At 35.8% G+C, this 17,264-nt stretch overlaps 1 protein-coding gene across 6 annotated transcripts in view; it reads left to right on the plus strand.

Annotated features, from left to right (window-relative positions):
- The window catches only part of MAP4K3 (mitogen-activated protein kinase kinase kinase kinase 3), a 188,011-nt gene that overhangs the window by 106,469 nt on the left and 64,278 nt on the right, over positions 1-17,264 (plus strand). For all 6 annotated transcript variants that reach the window (XR_004669789.3, XM_034952985.3, XM_034952986.3 and 3 more), the window contains 5 exons: positions 4,742-4,873; positions 5,058-5,120; positions 5,208-5,289; positions 5,391-5,501; positions 15,578-15,656. Coding sequence is in view for 5 of the 6 variants with exons in the window: in XM_034952985.3 (XP_034808876.2) it covers positions 4,742-4,873; positions 5,058-5,120; positions 5,208-5,289; positions 5,391-5,501; positions 15,578-15,656 (467 nt within the window). In the remaining variant the exon portion in view is untranslated. The remainder of the gene's footprint in view (positions 1-4,741; positions 4,874-5,057; positions 5,121-5,207; positions 5,290-5,390; positions 5,502-15,577; positions 15,657-17,264) is intronic.

Below are 17,264 nucleotides of genomic sequence, written 5' to 3' on the forward strand. Positions count from 1 at the left end.
GAAAACTCTTAGTTGTAACTTCTGCCATCTCTAGCATTATTCATTTACAGATACTGCGTTATGATAGTTGAAGATCTTAGCTCTCTTCATTCATCTTTCAATCATCTTATCTTTCCAGTGTACTTTGCTGAGTCAATTAACAGCACTTTCCTGAAAAAAGCTTTTCCTGATTTTAATAATTTCATTTTAAATTTACTTAGTTTCTTGTTTCTGTTTTTAAATCCCTGATTAACACTTTCCATACCTTCCCTCATTTTGCAGTTTTGTAAGATGCCTCTGTATAATTTTCTATACCATAAAGTCTGTCACATTATCTGTCAGTGCTGATTTTTGTCGGGTTGGTGTTGCTTTATTTTTGTTTTTGTTTTTGTTTTCCTAGAATAATCCTTCCTGGAGTCATTTTCCCTCCTGTTCCAGCCTGGACTGTTGAATTCTCTAGCTCTTTTGCCTGGCTCTGCTCTGGCAGTCTTTCATCTTCAGCTTAGCATTCCTTTCTTGGATTCTAGGTCTTCTTCTTTCATGATGTACTCCTTCCTTTGTGTGTGTGTGAAACACATTTTAATAACTTTCTGAGAAACCGTGCATGGGAGTAACATTTTTGAGATTTTGCATGTGTATCCTTGTACTTGATTGATAATTTTGGTGGGTAATTCTAGGATAGAGTTTTTGAAGTATTGCACTAGTGTCTTCTGTGGTGCCCATGGTGTGATACCATTATCTATGATCTATTGAATGTAACTCCTCCCCCTAGAATCATTCCTGGTGTTTTGATATTCCATAATTATATACCTCAAAAAATATTTTTTTATTGTTTTTACTTTTATTCATTGTACTTGGCATTTGTGCTTTATAATCCAAAGACTCATGTCTTTTCAGTTTTGGGAAGTACTCTTGTGTTATTTCTTTGATAATTTCTTTGCTATACTTTTTCCTGCTCTCTATGGAACTCATTGTTTGTATCTTGGACCACTTAAATTAATCTATTAATTTTCTTATATTTTCTCTAAGAACAAAAAAATCTTTTTTGTTCTACTTATAAGAGTTCCTCAACTCTCTACATTCATATTTTCATGATGGAGCCTTCCCTCAAATGTCCACTAATCCTTACATTTTGGTTCACTTTGAAGAGCATGGCACTAAAAACTGGTTCATAACTCTTTTTGTTTGGGAAGTCGGGTGTAAACCTGGTTGTTATGTTCTAGAACTGGTCAAGTGAAGGAAGCAGAGGTGTTCATTGTTCTATATACGTACTTCTACTTAATCATGTCCTCTCCCTTTAACCTCTTCACTCCTTGGTTCCTGGTGTCTCTTGAGTCTGCAGTCTCTCTTCTTCGTCTTGGTCCTTATCCAATGGGAATTGGGGGGCAATAGTTGTTGGGGCTTAATGGATAAGAGTAGGAATGCCAGGGACTGACTGTTGACACTTTCTAATACTCCTGTTTCCAGCCCAACCTCAACCCTACTATTGCTACTTTTTAAACCTAGCTTGTCAACATTTCCAGGGTATTTGAGGCTCATTGGCTGCTAGTTGTTGTTCTTTTCCTTGGCACTTGCTTAGGTTTGCCCTGCCTCCTGTTCGCTACATCATTTACTATTCTTCTATTTTTAGTCTGCGTGTTATGGTTTTAGGTAAAATATGTCTGCTGGACTTTTCAAAGATGGTATGTGTATATATTTCTCTTTGTTCTTCTCTTTATTGTTTTGGGTTGAGCAGAGTGAGGGCTTGAATTGCTGTCATTTTTAAGTACACTGTCTTCTCAGTTTTATTGTAAACATCTCATTAAATCTTCAGGATCTGACTTGATTCTATACAATATTCATTCACTGAATGTTAATGATGAAATTTCCAACTCCAGTTTCACAGGTTAAAAATTTATGTCATTACTCTTGCAATAATGTGGGAAATACCTTGGGAACATGTGAAATTGTGAATTAGGTAAAGTTAATTTTGGGAACACTCTCCCTGTATCTGTCTTTCTGGTATTATATCTTTCCTACCTAAAATCTAAAAATTTAGAACCTCTCTCTTCCCAAGTGATTAGATCGGCAGTTATTCAGTTGTTCGAAAAAGTCTGCTTGAAATGACAGTTCTCAAAATTAAACACATATGTACCTTAAACATTTTATTTCAATTTAAGACATATATGTACATTTATTCAACAGTCTTTTGATAAGAATCAAGGCCTTTTCTTAGAGTAGATCACTTACTAGAGTTCCATTTTAGTAATGCAAACCACACACACCCCAATGCATCAACTACATTTCTTAGTCAGGTTTATTGAGGCATAAATGTACCCTTATTAGGTGTACAGTTGTGCAAATTCATACAGTTGTATGAATGTTGAAAAACTTGTATGCCGTGGTGGTAAGAAACCACCAGAACACATTGACACTATCCAAAAAATCTTTTATTTTGCCCCTTTTTAGTAAATGCTCTACCTCCATCCGTAGCATCTGGTAACCCCTGATCTGATTTCTGTCTCTATATTTGTGCCTTTTTCTTGAGTGGCATACAAATGGAATCATATAATCTGTAGCCTTCCCAGTTTTCTGCCATTGTCATGTTCTTATCTAACGTACCAGGTTTTTTGGCTCATCTTTAGAAATTTGCCTTTCTAAAAGCGAAGTCTTTCTAAAGCATTCACTAATTTTTGTTTGTTTGTTTTTGTTTTTGTTTTTGTTTTTTGAGATGGGGTCTCACTCTGTCACCCAGGCTGAAGTGCAGTCGTGTGATCTCAGCTCACTGCAACCTCTACTTCCCAGGCTCAAGCGATCGTCCCACCTCAGCCTCCCAAGTAACTAGAACCACAGGCATGCGCCACCATGCCCAGCTAATTTTTGCATTTTTGGTAGAGACGGGGTTTTGCCATGTTGCCCAGGCTGGTCTCAAACTCCTGAGCTCAAACCATCCACCTGCTTCAGCCTCCCAAAGTGCTAGGATTACAGGCGTGAGCCACTGCTCCTGGCCAGCATTCGCTAACTTTTAAACCTTCATTATAACTATGTGTTTACAATAGCAAATGTAACTGGAATAAACAGTTTCAGAGATGAACCCAGTTGACTGTGATAAGCACACAACTTAGCTGGCTGGAGTAGACATGTACTAAGTGTAATGTTTCCCTTGTATTTACATAGAAGAAGGGAGAGCATCAGCTAATGTGGTGAACTAGTAAGGGGAGGCAAGTTAGGAGCATATCACTTGCATGCATTTCCCACTCCACTAGGGCATTTCTACCAGCTACTTGGAATCTAGTCATCATAAAAGTAATAACTGACACTTTGAAATTCGCTTTTCTTATAGTAATTTAAATTTTCATAAGATCTGTTTCAGATTTAAAAGATTTTAAGACCAGGGGTTTTGAAAGTTAGAAGGTTTTTTGTTTTTGACTTTACTGACTTACTTGACCTTCCTGAAATCATACCAGGAAGATAAATGTATATTTGTAAGATTATCTAGACTGCTCTTTAGTATGGAAGAGTTGAGATGTTTATTTCAATTAGTTGCTTTTAAAAATATTGTTTAGGATTTGAAAATTTTTATATTTGATAATTAATAATTTAAATGAGTCAAATTCAAATTTATGGAAGTATAATTAGAATAAGACTGTAGCAAAGTAAAGAGAAACAAAAAAATTACTGAATTTGGGTAACTTTCCTCTGAATAAATACATTTTTTTAAAGTAGACACTTGTTTTTATAACTTTTCCATTATTATAATAGAACTAGAAAAAATGCCAAATAAGTTTTTAGTAAATATGAATTAAATACTAAATATGAAGATTATTGGTGCCCGACGGAATAGTTTTGGTGAAGTAAAAACAGGGATTGCCAGGTCGCAGTTTTTTGATAAAAGGAAGTAGAGCTATAGGTTGCTTATTACAAATATTATTTATTGAATTTTGCATGTACAGAGAGATTGGGAGCATGAATGATTTTGGATGTGTTGGTCTATTAGAATTGTATATTTTTATAAACCTTTTTAGTAACTAGTATAAGGAAGTAACAATGGAATCACCAATAGGGGACTGAAGTGGAGAGTCTTTTTTAAAATTTATAAACAAAGGTTTGATTGACTCACAGTATTGTATTGCATGGCTGGGGAGGCCTCAGAAAACTTACAATCATGGAGTAAGGCAAAAAAGCGGGCACCTTCTTCACAAGGTGGCAGGAGAGAGCACTCAGGGGAAACGGCCACTTTTAAAACCATCAGACCTTGTGAGAACCTGCTCACTATCATGAGAAAAGCATAGGGGAAACTGACCCAATGATCCAATCACCTCCTACGAGGCCCCTCCCTCAACACATGGGGATTACAGTTCGAGATGAGATTTGGGTGGGGACACAGAGCCAAACCATATCATTCTGCCGCTGCCCACCCCCCAAATTGCAGGTCCTTTTTACATTTCAAAACCAGTCATGCCTTCCCAACAGTCCCCCAAAGTCTTAACTCATTCCAGCATTAACCCAGAAGTCCAAATCCAAAGTCTCGTCTGAGGCAAGGCAAGGCAAGTCCCTTCCACCTATGAGCCTGTATAATCAAAAGCAAGTTACTAATGAGGGTCTTATGAAATGTCAAGATCTTGGAAAAGGTGGACCTTTTAAGTACTGCATATTTATTTTTCAGAAACCAAGGCCTAAAGAGGCCTTAATTTAGATAGTGATAATTCCTTGTGCCTCTGGGTGGGCGTATAAAGGAAAACATATAACAGAAGGTTTTTATTTTCTGGAATATTTATTTCAGGATGGCTCCAGAAGTTGCAGCTGTTGAGAGGAAGGGGGGTTACAATCAACTCTGTGATCTCTGGGCAGTGGGAATCACTGCCATAGAACTTGCAGAGCTTCAGCCTCCTATGTTTGACTTACACCCAATGAGGTCAGTGCATCATCATTGAAGAATCTTACGCTTAAGGTTTTTATCCTCTTAGTATGCTGTCATGAACAAGTAATTTTCTTAGTCTTGTTTTACCTTATTTGGGGAACAAATAGTAATAGAATTTGTGTAATAGATAAAAATGTGAAATATTAAAATGCTGTGTAATGATTTGTTGATTTTTCAGAGCATTATTTCTAATGACAAAAAGCAATTTTCAGCCTCCTAAACTAAAGGATAAAATGAAATGGTAAGTATTTTTATGTTATTTACTTTTATGGTGAGATGAGCAAAAAATGAATTGGAATGTAAAAGTCTAATTTTCTAAATTTCTTAGGTCAAATAGTTTTCATCACTTTGTGAAAATGGCACTTACCAAAAATCCGAAAAAAAGACCTACTGCTGAAAAATTATTACAGGTATTATTTTTGCCCTGAAATATATATATATTTTTCAAAAGATAAAATGTTATTCAATCAGATTTATAGTAAGTGTTCTGCACTGTATTTAATTTTTATAGCATCCTTTTGTAACACAACATTTGACACGGTCTTTGGCAATCGAGCTGTTGGATAAAGTAAATAATCCAGATCATTCCACTTACCATGATTTCGATGATGATGATCCTGAGGTAGGAATTGCTTTTACCAACTGGCATGTATAACATGTATATGTGTATGTATATATGTGTGTCTGTATGTACGTCTCAAAATCCATTTTTTTAATTTTGGGGCCTAGTTTAAATAAAAAAGCTCTTGAGGGAACAATTAATTCTTTGTCTTTGCCTTTCATGGAAAGTCAAATGCTAGGTTTTTCTTACTGACTACTTATAGGTGACTATAGTGTGAAAATGGCAAAGGCATATCATTTAATCCACTTGCTGAAATCACTGTAGTTATTTCAAAATAGCCATTTTCGGTGAAGTTGCCAAATAATCATTCATTGTAAAAGGGAAAGCAAATGGGAAGTGCCTAAACAAGACATTTGAATATTCAAAATTTCCCCTCAGTTTGCTTCTCAAAAAGAATCCTCAGTTTGGCCTGGTGGCTCATGTCTGTAATCCCATCACTTTGGGAGGCTGAAGCAAGAGGATTACTTGAGGCCAGGAGTTTGAAACCTGCCTGGTCAACATAGCAAGACCCCGTTTCTATCTTTAAAAAAAAATTCTTATATAATACTTCATAAATTATTAGAGGTTAGTAGGAAGTATAGGCTTGACTTTGCCAGTGACTAAAACTCAGCTATTCACTATGGAAATGTTTTAAAATGAGCCAGTATAGTTGTTAATAAAATAATTCTAATATGACAGAAGCATTGATATTAATGGAAGCTTCACTTCTGTTTGCATATGTAACATTCCTAGCACTGCTAATAGTTGTGGCAACCAAGATAAATTCAGTATATGTGACATGGCAGAATTCTGTTATTGGGTCTGTAACAGAAGTGGATAGCCTTTAACTCTACTGGCTTTATGGGAGGCCCTTAAAAATATTGTAAATTTCATTAATGACTGAAGGTGAAGTGTTTAGAAAGACGGCCACAGATTGTCTTAAGTCAGAGAGAACCTTTCTATCAATTCAGCATTGTCCCAGCTTGCCATCTTATGATAGATAAGCTATTTGTCCTTTTGTTTAAGGGTCTGGAAAGGAGTTTGGAGCATAAAAATGTAAGAAATGTAAAGTATAATTAATCTTATAATTATACTCTAAAGAAGTTTTTTTTGTTTTGTTTTTGTTTTTTTTTGAGATGAGTCTTACTCTATTACCCAGGCTGGAGTGCAATGGCATGCTCTCAGCTCACTGCAGCCTCTGCCTCCTGGGTTCAAACGATTCTCCTGCCTCAGCCTCCTGAGTAGCTGGGATTACAGGAGCCCACCACCATGCCCAGCTAATTTTTGTATTTTTAGTAGAGATGGGGTTTTACCACATTGGCCAGGTTGGTCTCGAACTCCTGACCTTGTGATCTGCCCGCCTCGGCCTCCCAAATGCTGGGATTACAGGCATGAGCCACCGCACCTGGCCTGAAGAAGTTTTTTGGTGTTGATTTGCTTAATTTTATTTTTAAGAAAGTTAAGTTTTACAAACTCTTCTAGTCTTATTTTGTATACAGGCAGTCCTTGATGTGCATGGTAGTATGGGACTGTAAAAATGACTGCATAAGCTAAAATTCTGCAAAGTAATCTTAATAATCAGTAGGAAAAATTATAATTGTTTCATGACTTTTAAAATTTTTTGTTAAAGCATAAACTCTGTTACTGTCAGTTGTAATTATAGAAATGTGAAAAAATAGTAAAACTATTATTTACAGTGTATTATAAATATTAGAATCATCGAGAGTTAACGTGTTTCATTTCTTTGTTAATGAACTTTTCATGCACTTTTTTTTACATATCTAGTAGTCTGCTTATTGAGTAGTTTGCCTTTTCATCATGTGTCTGTGACACAGAGCAAGTATCTTTTCTATGCCTTGGCAAATTGTCATATTGCTTTCTAATTTTCTTTCTAATCATGATCATGATGTGCATCTGTTATTTACGTAGTAATTTGTGAACTGAAAGGCTACCAATAAAGTTTATACTTTATGCAATTTCAATTAATATACAGTGGTAACTTATTTGAACCATGTTGTAGGGAACTAGTGTTATTTAACTAAATTATGGTAACTGAAATTGGTGCATAACAAAACTGTAAAACAAGGACTGCCTATATCCTTTTCAGTGCACTAAATGCTACATGATTGTTTCTTACCTCACCCTATGTACTTGTCATGTCTTTTTAAAAATGTACTCAAAGAACAGAAATAATAAACCAAATAGAGAAGCAATCTGTGGAATGAAGATTCTTCTAAAACTTTCTCATATAGCAGGGTAAGAAACTCATCTTTCTTATCCAGACATTGTTTTGGTATTATAATTATAAATTGTTACAAATCTCTATGGTAAGTAGGTAAAATAAAGGAATTTAATTATTCCAGGGGTAGGATGAGGGGAAGCTGTTACATTCCCTCTCACAGTAGCTTAGAATAATGTTTTTCTTAAGAGAAATTCATAACTTTTTTATTTGCAAATGATTTGTAATTGTAATTGCTAAGTGCAGTGTTGTCACTCAAAATACGAATGTATCTAAGAATTTCAGCACTTACTGTGATACTAAAACTATTGTATGCATACCCTTAAAAATAAGAGTGGGCTCAGTGGCTTATGCCTGTAATCCCAGCACTCTGGAAGACCGAGGCAGGTGGATCACCTGAGGTCCGGAGTTTGGGACCAGCTTGGCTAACATGGTGAAACCCCGTCTCTACTAAAAATACAAAAATTAGCTGGGCATGGTGGCTCATGCCTGTAATCCCAGCTATTCAGGGGGCTGTGGCAAGAGAATTGCTTGAACCTGGGAGGCAGAGGTTATAGTGAGCCAAGATCATGCCACTGCACTCCAGCCTGGGCAACAGAGCGAGACTCCATCTCAAAAAAAAAACAAAAAATAGAAAAAGAAATATATATATATATATATATATATGTGTATTTATCTATATATACATACACACACACACACACACCACATCTAAGTCTAGTTTAAGTTTTTTATAGGTTATGCACTGTGGAAGAAAGTTTGACTTTTTAATGTTGAGTTCCCCTGTAGTTTCTATTTTAGAAGTAATTACACACTGGTGTAATTCTAATTCTGATTTTTATTCAGTTTTCGTCTCCTATATGTAAGCCCACTTACTATGTACAGCATTATAAGATTTAACAATTTTATTAATCTGTTATGCTAATAAATTAATAATTTATTACGCTGTTTAAGCCGGGAAGGTAAAACTGTTCTCAGAAATAATCATGAGTTTCATCCATGTTCATTAATAACAGTCTGTATGAGTAACCTGCATGTTACCTGTTTTTGTTTGGTTTTGCTATTGTATATTAGATCAAAAGTCTAGGGTTTTTCCTAGCTCTATGGCTAGCTAGCTGAATGCCCTGCCACTTAATTTTAAGTCTCAGTATCCTCATCTATGAAATTGAAGGAGTGGGTTGCCCCTCCACACCTGTGGGTGTTTCTCGTTAGGTGGAACGAGAGACTTGGAAAAGAAAAAGACACAGAGACAAAGTATAGAGAAAGAAATAAGGGGACCCAGGGGACCAGCGTTCAACATATGGAGGATCCCGCCAGCCTCTGAGTTCCCTTAGTATTTATTGATCATTTGTGGGTGTTTCCCCGAGAGGGGGATGTGTCAGGGTCACAAGACAATAGTGGGGAGAGGGTCAGCAGACAAACACGTGAACAGAGGTCTTTGCATCATAGACAAGGTAAAAGAATCAAGTGCTGTGCTTTTAGATATGCATACACATAAACATCTCAATGCTTTACAAAGCAGTATTGCTGCCTGCATGTCCCACCTCCGGCCCTAAGGCGGTTTTTCCCTATCTCAGTAGATGGAATGTACAATCGGGTTTTATACCGAGACATTCCATTGCCCAGGGACGGGCAGGAGACAGATGCCTTCCTCTTGTCTCAACTGCAAGAGGCATGCCTTCCTCTTATACTAATCCTCCTCAGCACAGACCCTTTACGGGTGTCGTGCTGGGGGACAGTCAGGTCTTTCCCTTCCCACGAGGCCATATTTCAGACTATCACATGGGGAGAAACCTTGGACAATACCTGGCTTTCCTAGGCAGAGGTCCCTGCGGCCTTCCGCAGTGTTTGTGTCCCTGGGTACTTGAGATTAGGGAGTGGTGATGACTCTTAAGGAGCATGCTGCCTTCAAGCATCTGTTTAACAAAGCACATCTTGCACAACCCTTAATCCATTTAACCCTGAGTTTGACACAGCACATGTTTCAGAGAGCACGGGGTTGGGGGTAAGGTCATAGATTAACAGAATGTCAAGGCAGAAGAATTTTTTAGTATAGAACAAAATGGAGTCTCCTATGTCTACTTCTTTCTACACAGACACAGTAACAATCTGATCTCTCTTTCTTTTCCCCACAGAAATGAAGAATAATGCTTGTTTCACGAGTTTAAGGATATAATGCTAAGGTGCATCAAAACACTTTGTAAACTAAAAAGCAGGTTGCACATGTAAAATTTAAATACCTAATTTTCAAAATTACTTTTGCTACTGTTTCACCATCACAAGTATTTAATATTTCAGTCTTTTAAATTTGTATATTTTTTCCCTGAGATGTACCTACACTGTGAGTAGTTAGTTTGAGTCTTGTTCTTGATTTGCCTTATTGAATCTAAGACTTAGAGCATAATGTTTATGAATTATGTTTCCACAAAGATAGATCTAAGAGTGTATCTCCTTCAAAGGTAATACAATAGCTTCAAAGGTAGCATTTCACCCACAGAGGAAGCTATTGGGTATTGCAATAATTACATGAAATAGATGCTGGTTGAGAGACCTTAGTGTGAGTATGGAGCTGCGAAAGTTTTTTGAATAAGACCTCTTTTACTTCCAAAGGTTATAGTAATGTCCATGAATTAACATTAAATAGAACTCATCTCCATTCTACCCACCTTCAGAATATTCCTATATGAAGTTGGCAGTGCACATAGAATGGTTTTAATGAAGTAAAAGGAAAGAAAAAAGAGGACTACTCCTCCAAGAAAAAAACATAAAGGGCCAAAAAAAAAAAAAAAATTGTGTTGACCAAGAAAAAGTACCATAAATCATTAACCCATTTAGCCTAGTGTTCCATTATTGGAACTAGGCTTGTGGGAGTTATTTATATCCTACTGCTCAAGGCCATCGTCAAGGTTTGATTTTTCACACAAAAAATTTGCAACCTCAGGTATAAATGGGTTAATGCCTTTAGCATTATTTCATTGCATTTATGTCTTATCCTTTTGATATAAGGAGTTGACGCAGATTTTTTAAATTGCAGTCTTCTCTTGCAATAGGGAAAGCTACTTGCAACGTGTAAACAGCTATTGAATTATTGAAATACTTAATTTTTGACTGTTTATTTATATTTAACTCGATGAACATTCACTGGGGACCTGCTGTAGCTAAAACATTATTTCCTAATCTTGAGAAGTTCACCATTTCAGGAGAAGAAAAAACAGCCAACTTTTGTTAGGGAAGTCAGAGAAGATGTCACGAAGGAAGTGACATTGCTAGAAAGGAGTTTGCCAATAGGAAGATGCCAGAAAGACCAAAGTTTAAAAAATAAAAATAATGGTCAAAGAATTGGGGACTTCTAAAAACTCATCAAGACTCTTAAAAAATGATAGCCATCCCCCATATCTAAATGTTTGAATACACTAGCTTTCATAAATTTTAGAAATGGTAAAATATGGTCTTTAGCCTTAAGATTCATGTAAAAAATGAATGCAGTCAAGAGAGGGTTACATATGGATTAAGAGCACGTCAGGTATGTGAATGTTTGTAATTTCATTTGTTTAGGTTCTTATCTACTGCATAGCAGATTAGTGGATTCTTCTTACATTAAATAATAGCTTACCATATGACATTTATATAGTAGAAATATTTAGACTCTTGATTTTGAATTTTAAGAGATGTTTGACAAAATAAATATTACTTGAGATTTTACTATCATTAACAGTTACCTTTCTTTAAAAACACTGAAAATATAGTTGTCCCTTGACGTACACAAGGGGGATTGGTTCCAGGACTCTCAAGTATACCAAACTCCGTGCATACCCAAATCCCACAGTCAGCCCTGCAAAACCCACATATATGAAATGTTGGTCCTTGACTTCTGCAGTTCAAACTTTTGTTCAAGGATAAACTGTACGTGGAATGAAGAAACAATAAGGTTTTAGTTTCCATATTTCCTAAAATTCCTAGCAATTTTTAGGGAGAAAATTGGGGTAAGGAGGTTCTTTGTAGTTGTGGTTTAAAAAAAAAAAAAGTATGTGATTGAGTGTATATACTTGAAAAAGATGAGAAGACCTAAAAGTAAATTTGACAGCATTCAGAAAGTATTGGCATTTGCTTGTAGGAGTTCTCAATCTGAGCATTGTTGACATTTTGGGCCAGATAATCCTTTGTTTTGGGAGGACTGCCCTGTGCATTCTAGAATGTTTAGCAGCATTGCTGGACTCTTCCCTTTAGTTGCCAGTTAACACCCTTTAATCCCAAGTTGTGACAACAAAAAAATGTCCCCAGATATTGCCAAATGTCTCCTCAGGGACAAAATTGCCCCGGTCAAAAACCACTGGCTTATGTTAACTAGGATTTATCATATTGTCTATGTCTTTCCTTCCCGTACAAACTTGACATTCTCATCTAGCTCCCATTGCAAAGGGCCTGTTATTTGTATTTATATTATTTGAGGATAACAATAATCATAGAACTTTAAGATGATAAAAGTTGAATAAACATGTAATGGTTTATAAGGGCAGGGTTTTGTTTTTTATCAAGAAGTAATAAAAATAATTGTAATCACGTGGCATGTAAAGCATTGTTTAAAAAAATAGACACCATGCATCATTGTGAATGGCTTGTTTCTTTAAATGCCATTTATTAGAAAGATTATTTTCATCAGTGCTTCTCTAAATATCATATATTAGTTACTATAAGCCCGTTATCGCAGGTGTCTATGGTTAGTGTGTATTACATTTATAGAGGAAAAATGAGAGTATTTATGTTTAGAAATTAAAGGCTACATTTTAATTTTTAAAAATCTTACCATTTTTATTAGTGATCTTGAAAAAATAATTCATTATGTTTCTTTTTCTCTTAACTTTTATTTTAGTTTTGGGGTACATGTGCAGGTTGGTTCTGTAGATAAATGGTATGTCACGGGGGATTCATGTACATATTCTTTTGTCACCCAGGTAATAAGCCTAGTACCCAATAGGTAGTTTTTTATCCTCACCCTCCTCCCAACCTCAAGTAGGCCCCTGTGTCTATTGTTCCCTTCTTTGTATCCATGTGTACTCAGTGTTTAGCTCCCACTTATCAGTGAGAACATGTGGAATTTGGTTTTCTGCTCCTGAGTTAGTTTACTTAGGATAATGGCCTCCAGCTCCATCCTTGTTGCTGCAGAGGACACTATCTCGTTCTTTTTTATGGCTGCATATCCGTACCACATTTTCTTTATTCAGTCTACTGTTGTTGGGCATTTAGTTTGATTCAGTATCTTTGCTATTGTGTTTTGCTATTGTGAGTAGTACTGCGATGAACATAACATGCATGTTTTTATGGTAGAACAATTTATATTCCTTTGGGTATATACTCAGTAATGGCATTGCTTGGTTAAATGGTTGTTCTAAGTTCTTTGAGAAATCCCCGGACTGCTTTCCACAGTAGCTGAACTAATTTACATTCCCACCAGCAGTGTGTAACCGTTCCCTTTTCCCTGCTGCCTTGCCATAATCTGTTATTTTTTGACTTTTCAATAATAACCATTCTGGCTGGTATGAGATGGTATCTCATTATGGTTTTGATTTGTGTTTCTCCAATGATTAGTGATGTTCAAGCATTTTTTCATATTTTTGATGGCTGTGTATATGTCTTCTTTTGAAAAGTATCTGTCATGTCCTTTGCCCACTTTTTAATAGAGTTGGTTTTTGCTTGTTAATTTAAGATTCTTACAGATTCAGGATATTAGATCTCGGTCAAATGCATAGTTTGCAAAAATTTTCTCCTGTTCTGTGGGTTGTCTGTTTACTCTGTTGATAGTTTCTTTTGCTGTGCCGAACCTGTTTAGTTTAATTAGATCCCATTTGTCAATTTTTGGTTTTGTGGCAATTGCTTTTGGCATCTTCATCATGAAATCTTTGCTTATGTCTATGTCTGGAATGGTATTTCCTAGGTTTTCTTCAAGGGTCTTTATAGTTTTAGATTTTACATTTAAGTCTGTAATCCATCTTGAGTTGATTTTTGTATGTTGTGTAAGGAAGGGGTCCAGTTTCAATCTTCTGTATATGGCTAACCAGTTATCCTAGCACCATTTATTGAATGGGGCGTTCTTTCCCCATTGCTTCTTTTTGTCAGGTTTGTCGAAGATCAGATGGTTGTAGATGTATGGCTTTATTTCTAGGCTCTCTGTTCTGTTCCATTGGTCTATATGTCTATTTTTATACCAGTACCATTCTCTCTTGGTTCTGTAGCCTTGTAGTATAGTTTGAAATCAGGTAATGTGATGCCTGTAGTGTTGTTCTTTTTGCTTCAGATTGCTTTGGCTATTTGGACTCTTTTTTGATTCCACGTGAATTTTAGAATAGAGTTTTCTATAAATTTTAATTTTTGAGAATGTATCTACATGGCCTTTGTCTAATTAAATGATTCTAAAGGATATCCTTTTTCTTAGAAGGGCAACTTTTTAAGTTCAGATGAGCTATTTTAGAATCAATTCTGCTTATTCGAAATTCTAGTAAATGTAATACCGTTTTAGAGATGTTAAGTGTAATCTTTCATTGTTAGAAACAAATTATTTAGCATTTCAGAAGATGATGCCTAACATTCTGTTGCCTACTTTAATTTCAGGTTGGGCATCTTTCATTCCCTGGCCTCATTTAACAAAATCTTGTGGCAATCCCTTTCTCCTTTTTTACATGAAATATTTCATTTTCAAAAGAAATTTTTGAAAAAATATGAAAAAATACCGTTTTCATATCCATCCATCTGAATTGGTACATCTGAAGGGAAGATAATCAGTCAAGTCTCCAGTTCACCTCTGTTCTAAAGGGTGAAATATGGCCTCTGTATACCTGGATAGCCTTTCTTGTAATCATTTGACTTCTTGAGTTAGTTATCAGTTTTGTTCCTGACATGCTAGAGGTTCAGTTTTCACAGGGTTTCTCTAAATCATATTTTTTCAGCTTTTTCTTTTTCTTTTGTTGGAGCCCTTGACAAATCTTATATTGGACATTCAGAGTATAAGTTTTCCAATACTCCTTTGTGATCACATTTAATTAGTTAGACTCTGTAAATAATTTCAAGGTGTGAATCTTCCTTGCAAATTAAAGGCAAATAATTAAATATTGGTATGTTTCCTACTCATGGAAATTATAATGGCACATCTGTAACCAAAAGAAACTGAGATGGAGTGGAGAGCATTTTTTTAATTAAAAAAAAATAAAGCTTCTGAAAAACATAAAATACTGTATGTTCACATAAGCATAAGTTATATAATTTTTCCAGTCTTAGTTAAATCGATTACAATTCAGATAGTGCCAAAAGTGAAACACAAACTAATATCCTACATCATCTATAAATGTCTATGTGTAGTTTTAAAAAATTATTTCAAAAAAATTCATAAATTGAAAAATAAACCTTAAAAGGCTTCTAAGCTCAACCATCATTAAATGATAGATTCAAGTGGTAATGTTTACACTGTTGTGTTTCCTTTCCCTTCAGAATTTCTCGATGTCCGAATAGATCCAGGATACTCAAGTGTACTTGATTCATCCTTGTAGAATGGATCTAGACAAGTCTGATGTTGCACATACAAATAAGAATATGTTACTAATTGTGTTTAATTTCATATGTATTTAGCCAAAGAAGTGCCCTTTCTAGTACAAATAATAATTTATGTTGTGAATAATAAAAATATTTTTTCACCTAATAGTTTGAGCTGCTATTGTGGTTTGCTTTTTTTAAAAAAAAATTTGCAAAATGCTGTTTTGCTTTCATTTTTACTTAAAATGAAGTATTTTTTCCTATTTGGGTAATTTTGTGGACCAAACTATGACTTGATTATCAAATGCTGCATATCATTGATTTTGTTCTTTTCTAGCCTCTTGTTGCTGTACCACATAGAATTCACTCAACAAGTAGAAACGTGAGAGAAGAAAAAACACGCTCAGAGATAAACTGTAAGTATATACTATACACAGTTTATGATTTAATGATAGAAAATAAGTTATAATTTAGTTACAGTTATTTTTGTTTTATTTCCTTCTGAATAGTTTTTCTTACTAAACACTGTTAAAGGTAAAGTTTAATTAGGGCAGTAAGAATTTCATTTTCCTTATTGTGGAATTTTTGGTGGCAGGATGGGATGTATTTATGTTGTTACTGTTTGGGAGGATAAGTTAATTCCTGGAATAAGCAGGGTAGAAGTAATTAAGGCAGTGCCGTAAATGCCTGTGTGCATGTAACTCACCTAGAGAGCTTGTTAAGTGCAGTTTCAGATTCAGTAGACCTGGGATGGGATCTGAGGTTCTACTAACAAGCTCCCACGTCATTCATGCACTCATGATCCAAGGGTAACAGAGAAATAGAGGTCTGCAAACTGCCCTAGCATCTGAGTAACCTGGAAACTTTTAAAAAGGGATTCTCAGGCACCACCTTTCCATAGAGTCCAATTCAGTAGGTCTTGGATTGGCCCGGAAACCTTTTAAAATAGGCCTCCAGTTATTTCTTAGGGGCAGCCAAGTTATGGGCCCACTAAGACAAGCCATTCATTCACATGGGATCCAATACTGTCAACTTATCAGTGATAAACTGCCAACAAGAATCCCTCGAACAATAGTGCCTTAACTTTTTTATTCTTTAGAAGCATTTATTCTCTGAGTTTTGTTCTAGTGATACCTGGAAAGTATGGTGGGTTATATAAAACGCTCAGGAGTGGGATTTGGTACTTTGCTTGCCAGCAGTTAGTTGTGTGATCATATAAAATTATCTTTAAAGCTCCTGCTGAAGTCACATTTTAAATTTGCTAATTTCACCACAAAACTATTTTTCCGAAAATGGCATCCTTAGCATGTGAGAGCATTTCTCATATTTTAATATACAAAAAATAATTATGAAATATCTTTATCATTTCTTTAATATACGAAAAGTAATTAGAGGCCAGGTACAGTGGCTCATGCTTGTAATCCCAGCACTTTGGGAGGCCGAGGCGGGCGGATCACTTGAGGCCAGGAGTTCAAGACAAGCATGGCCAACATGGCGAAACTCCGTCTCTACATAAGCTACCAAAATTAGCCAGGCATGGTGATGTGCACCTGTAACCCCAGCTACTTGGGTGGCTGAGGTATGAGAATTGCTTGAGCCTGGGAGGCCGAGTTTGCAGTGAGTTGAAATCCTGCCACTACACTCCAGCCTGGGCAAAGAGCAAGATTCTGTTTGGAAAAAAAAAAAGTAATTAGAGGTGACTTGCAGTTAATTTAGAAAACTTTATATATTCAGTACTGTTGAAAATGTAATTTAAAGTACTCTCTATCTTGTTATCTCATTTTATTAAAAAATTACATTGTCAGTCCCTTTATAGCATAGTATTTCTGAATCACTCTGTGGTAACATATCAGTGATTCTCAACTTCTAAGTGCAAATGCATGTGTATGCTATTTCAAACTAGATGTCTAGGCTGGGCACAGTGACTCACACCTATAATCCCAGTACTTTTGGGAGGTCGAGGCGGGTGGATCACTTGAGGTCAGGAGCTGGAGACCAGCCTGACCAACATAGTGAAATCCTGT

This window comes from Pan paniscus, chromosome 12, assembly GCF_029289425.2.
Source record: "Pan paniscus chromosome 12, NHGRI_mPanPan1-v2.0_pri, whole genome shotgun sequence".
Lineage (NCBI taxonomy): Eukaryota > Metazoa > Chordata > Mammalia > Primates > Hominidae > Pan > Pan paniscus.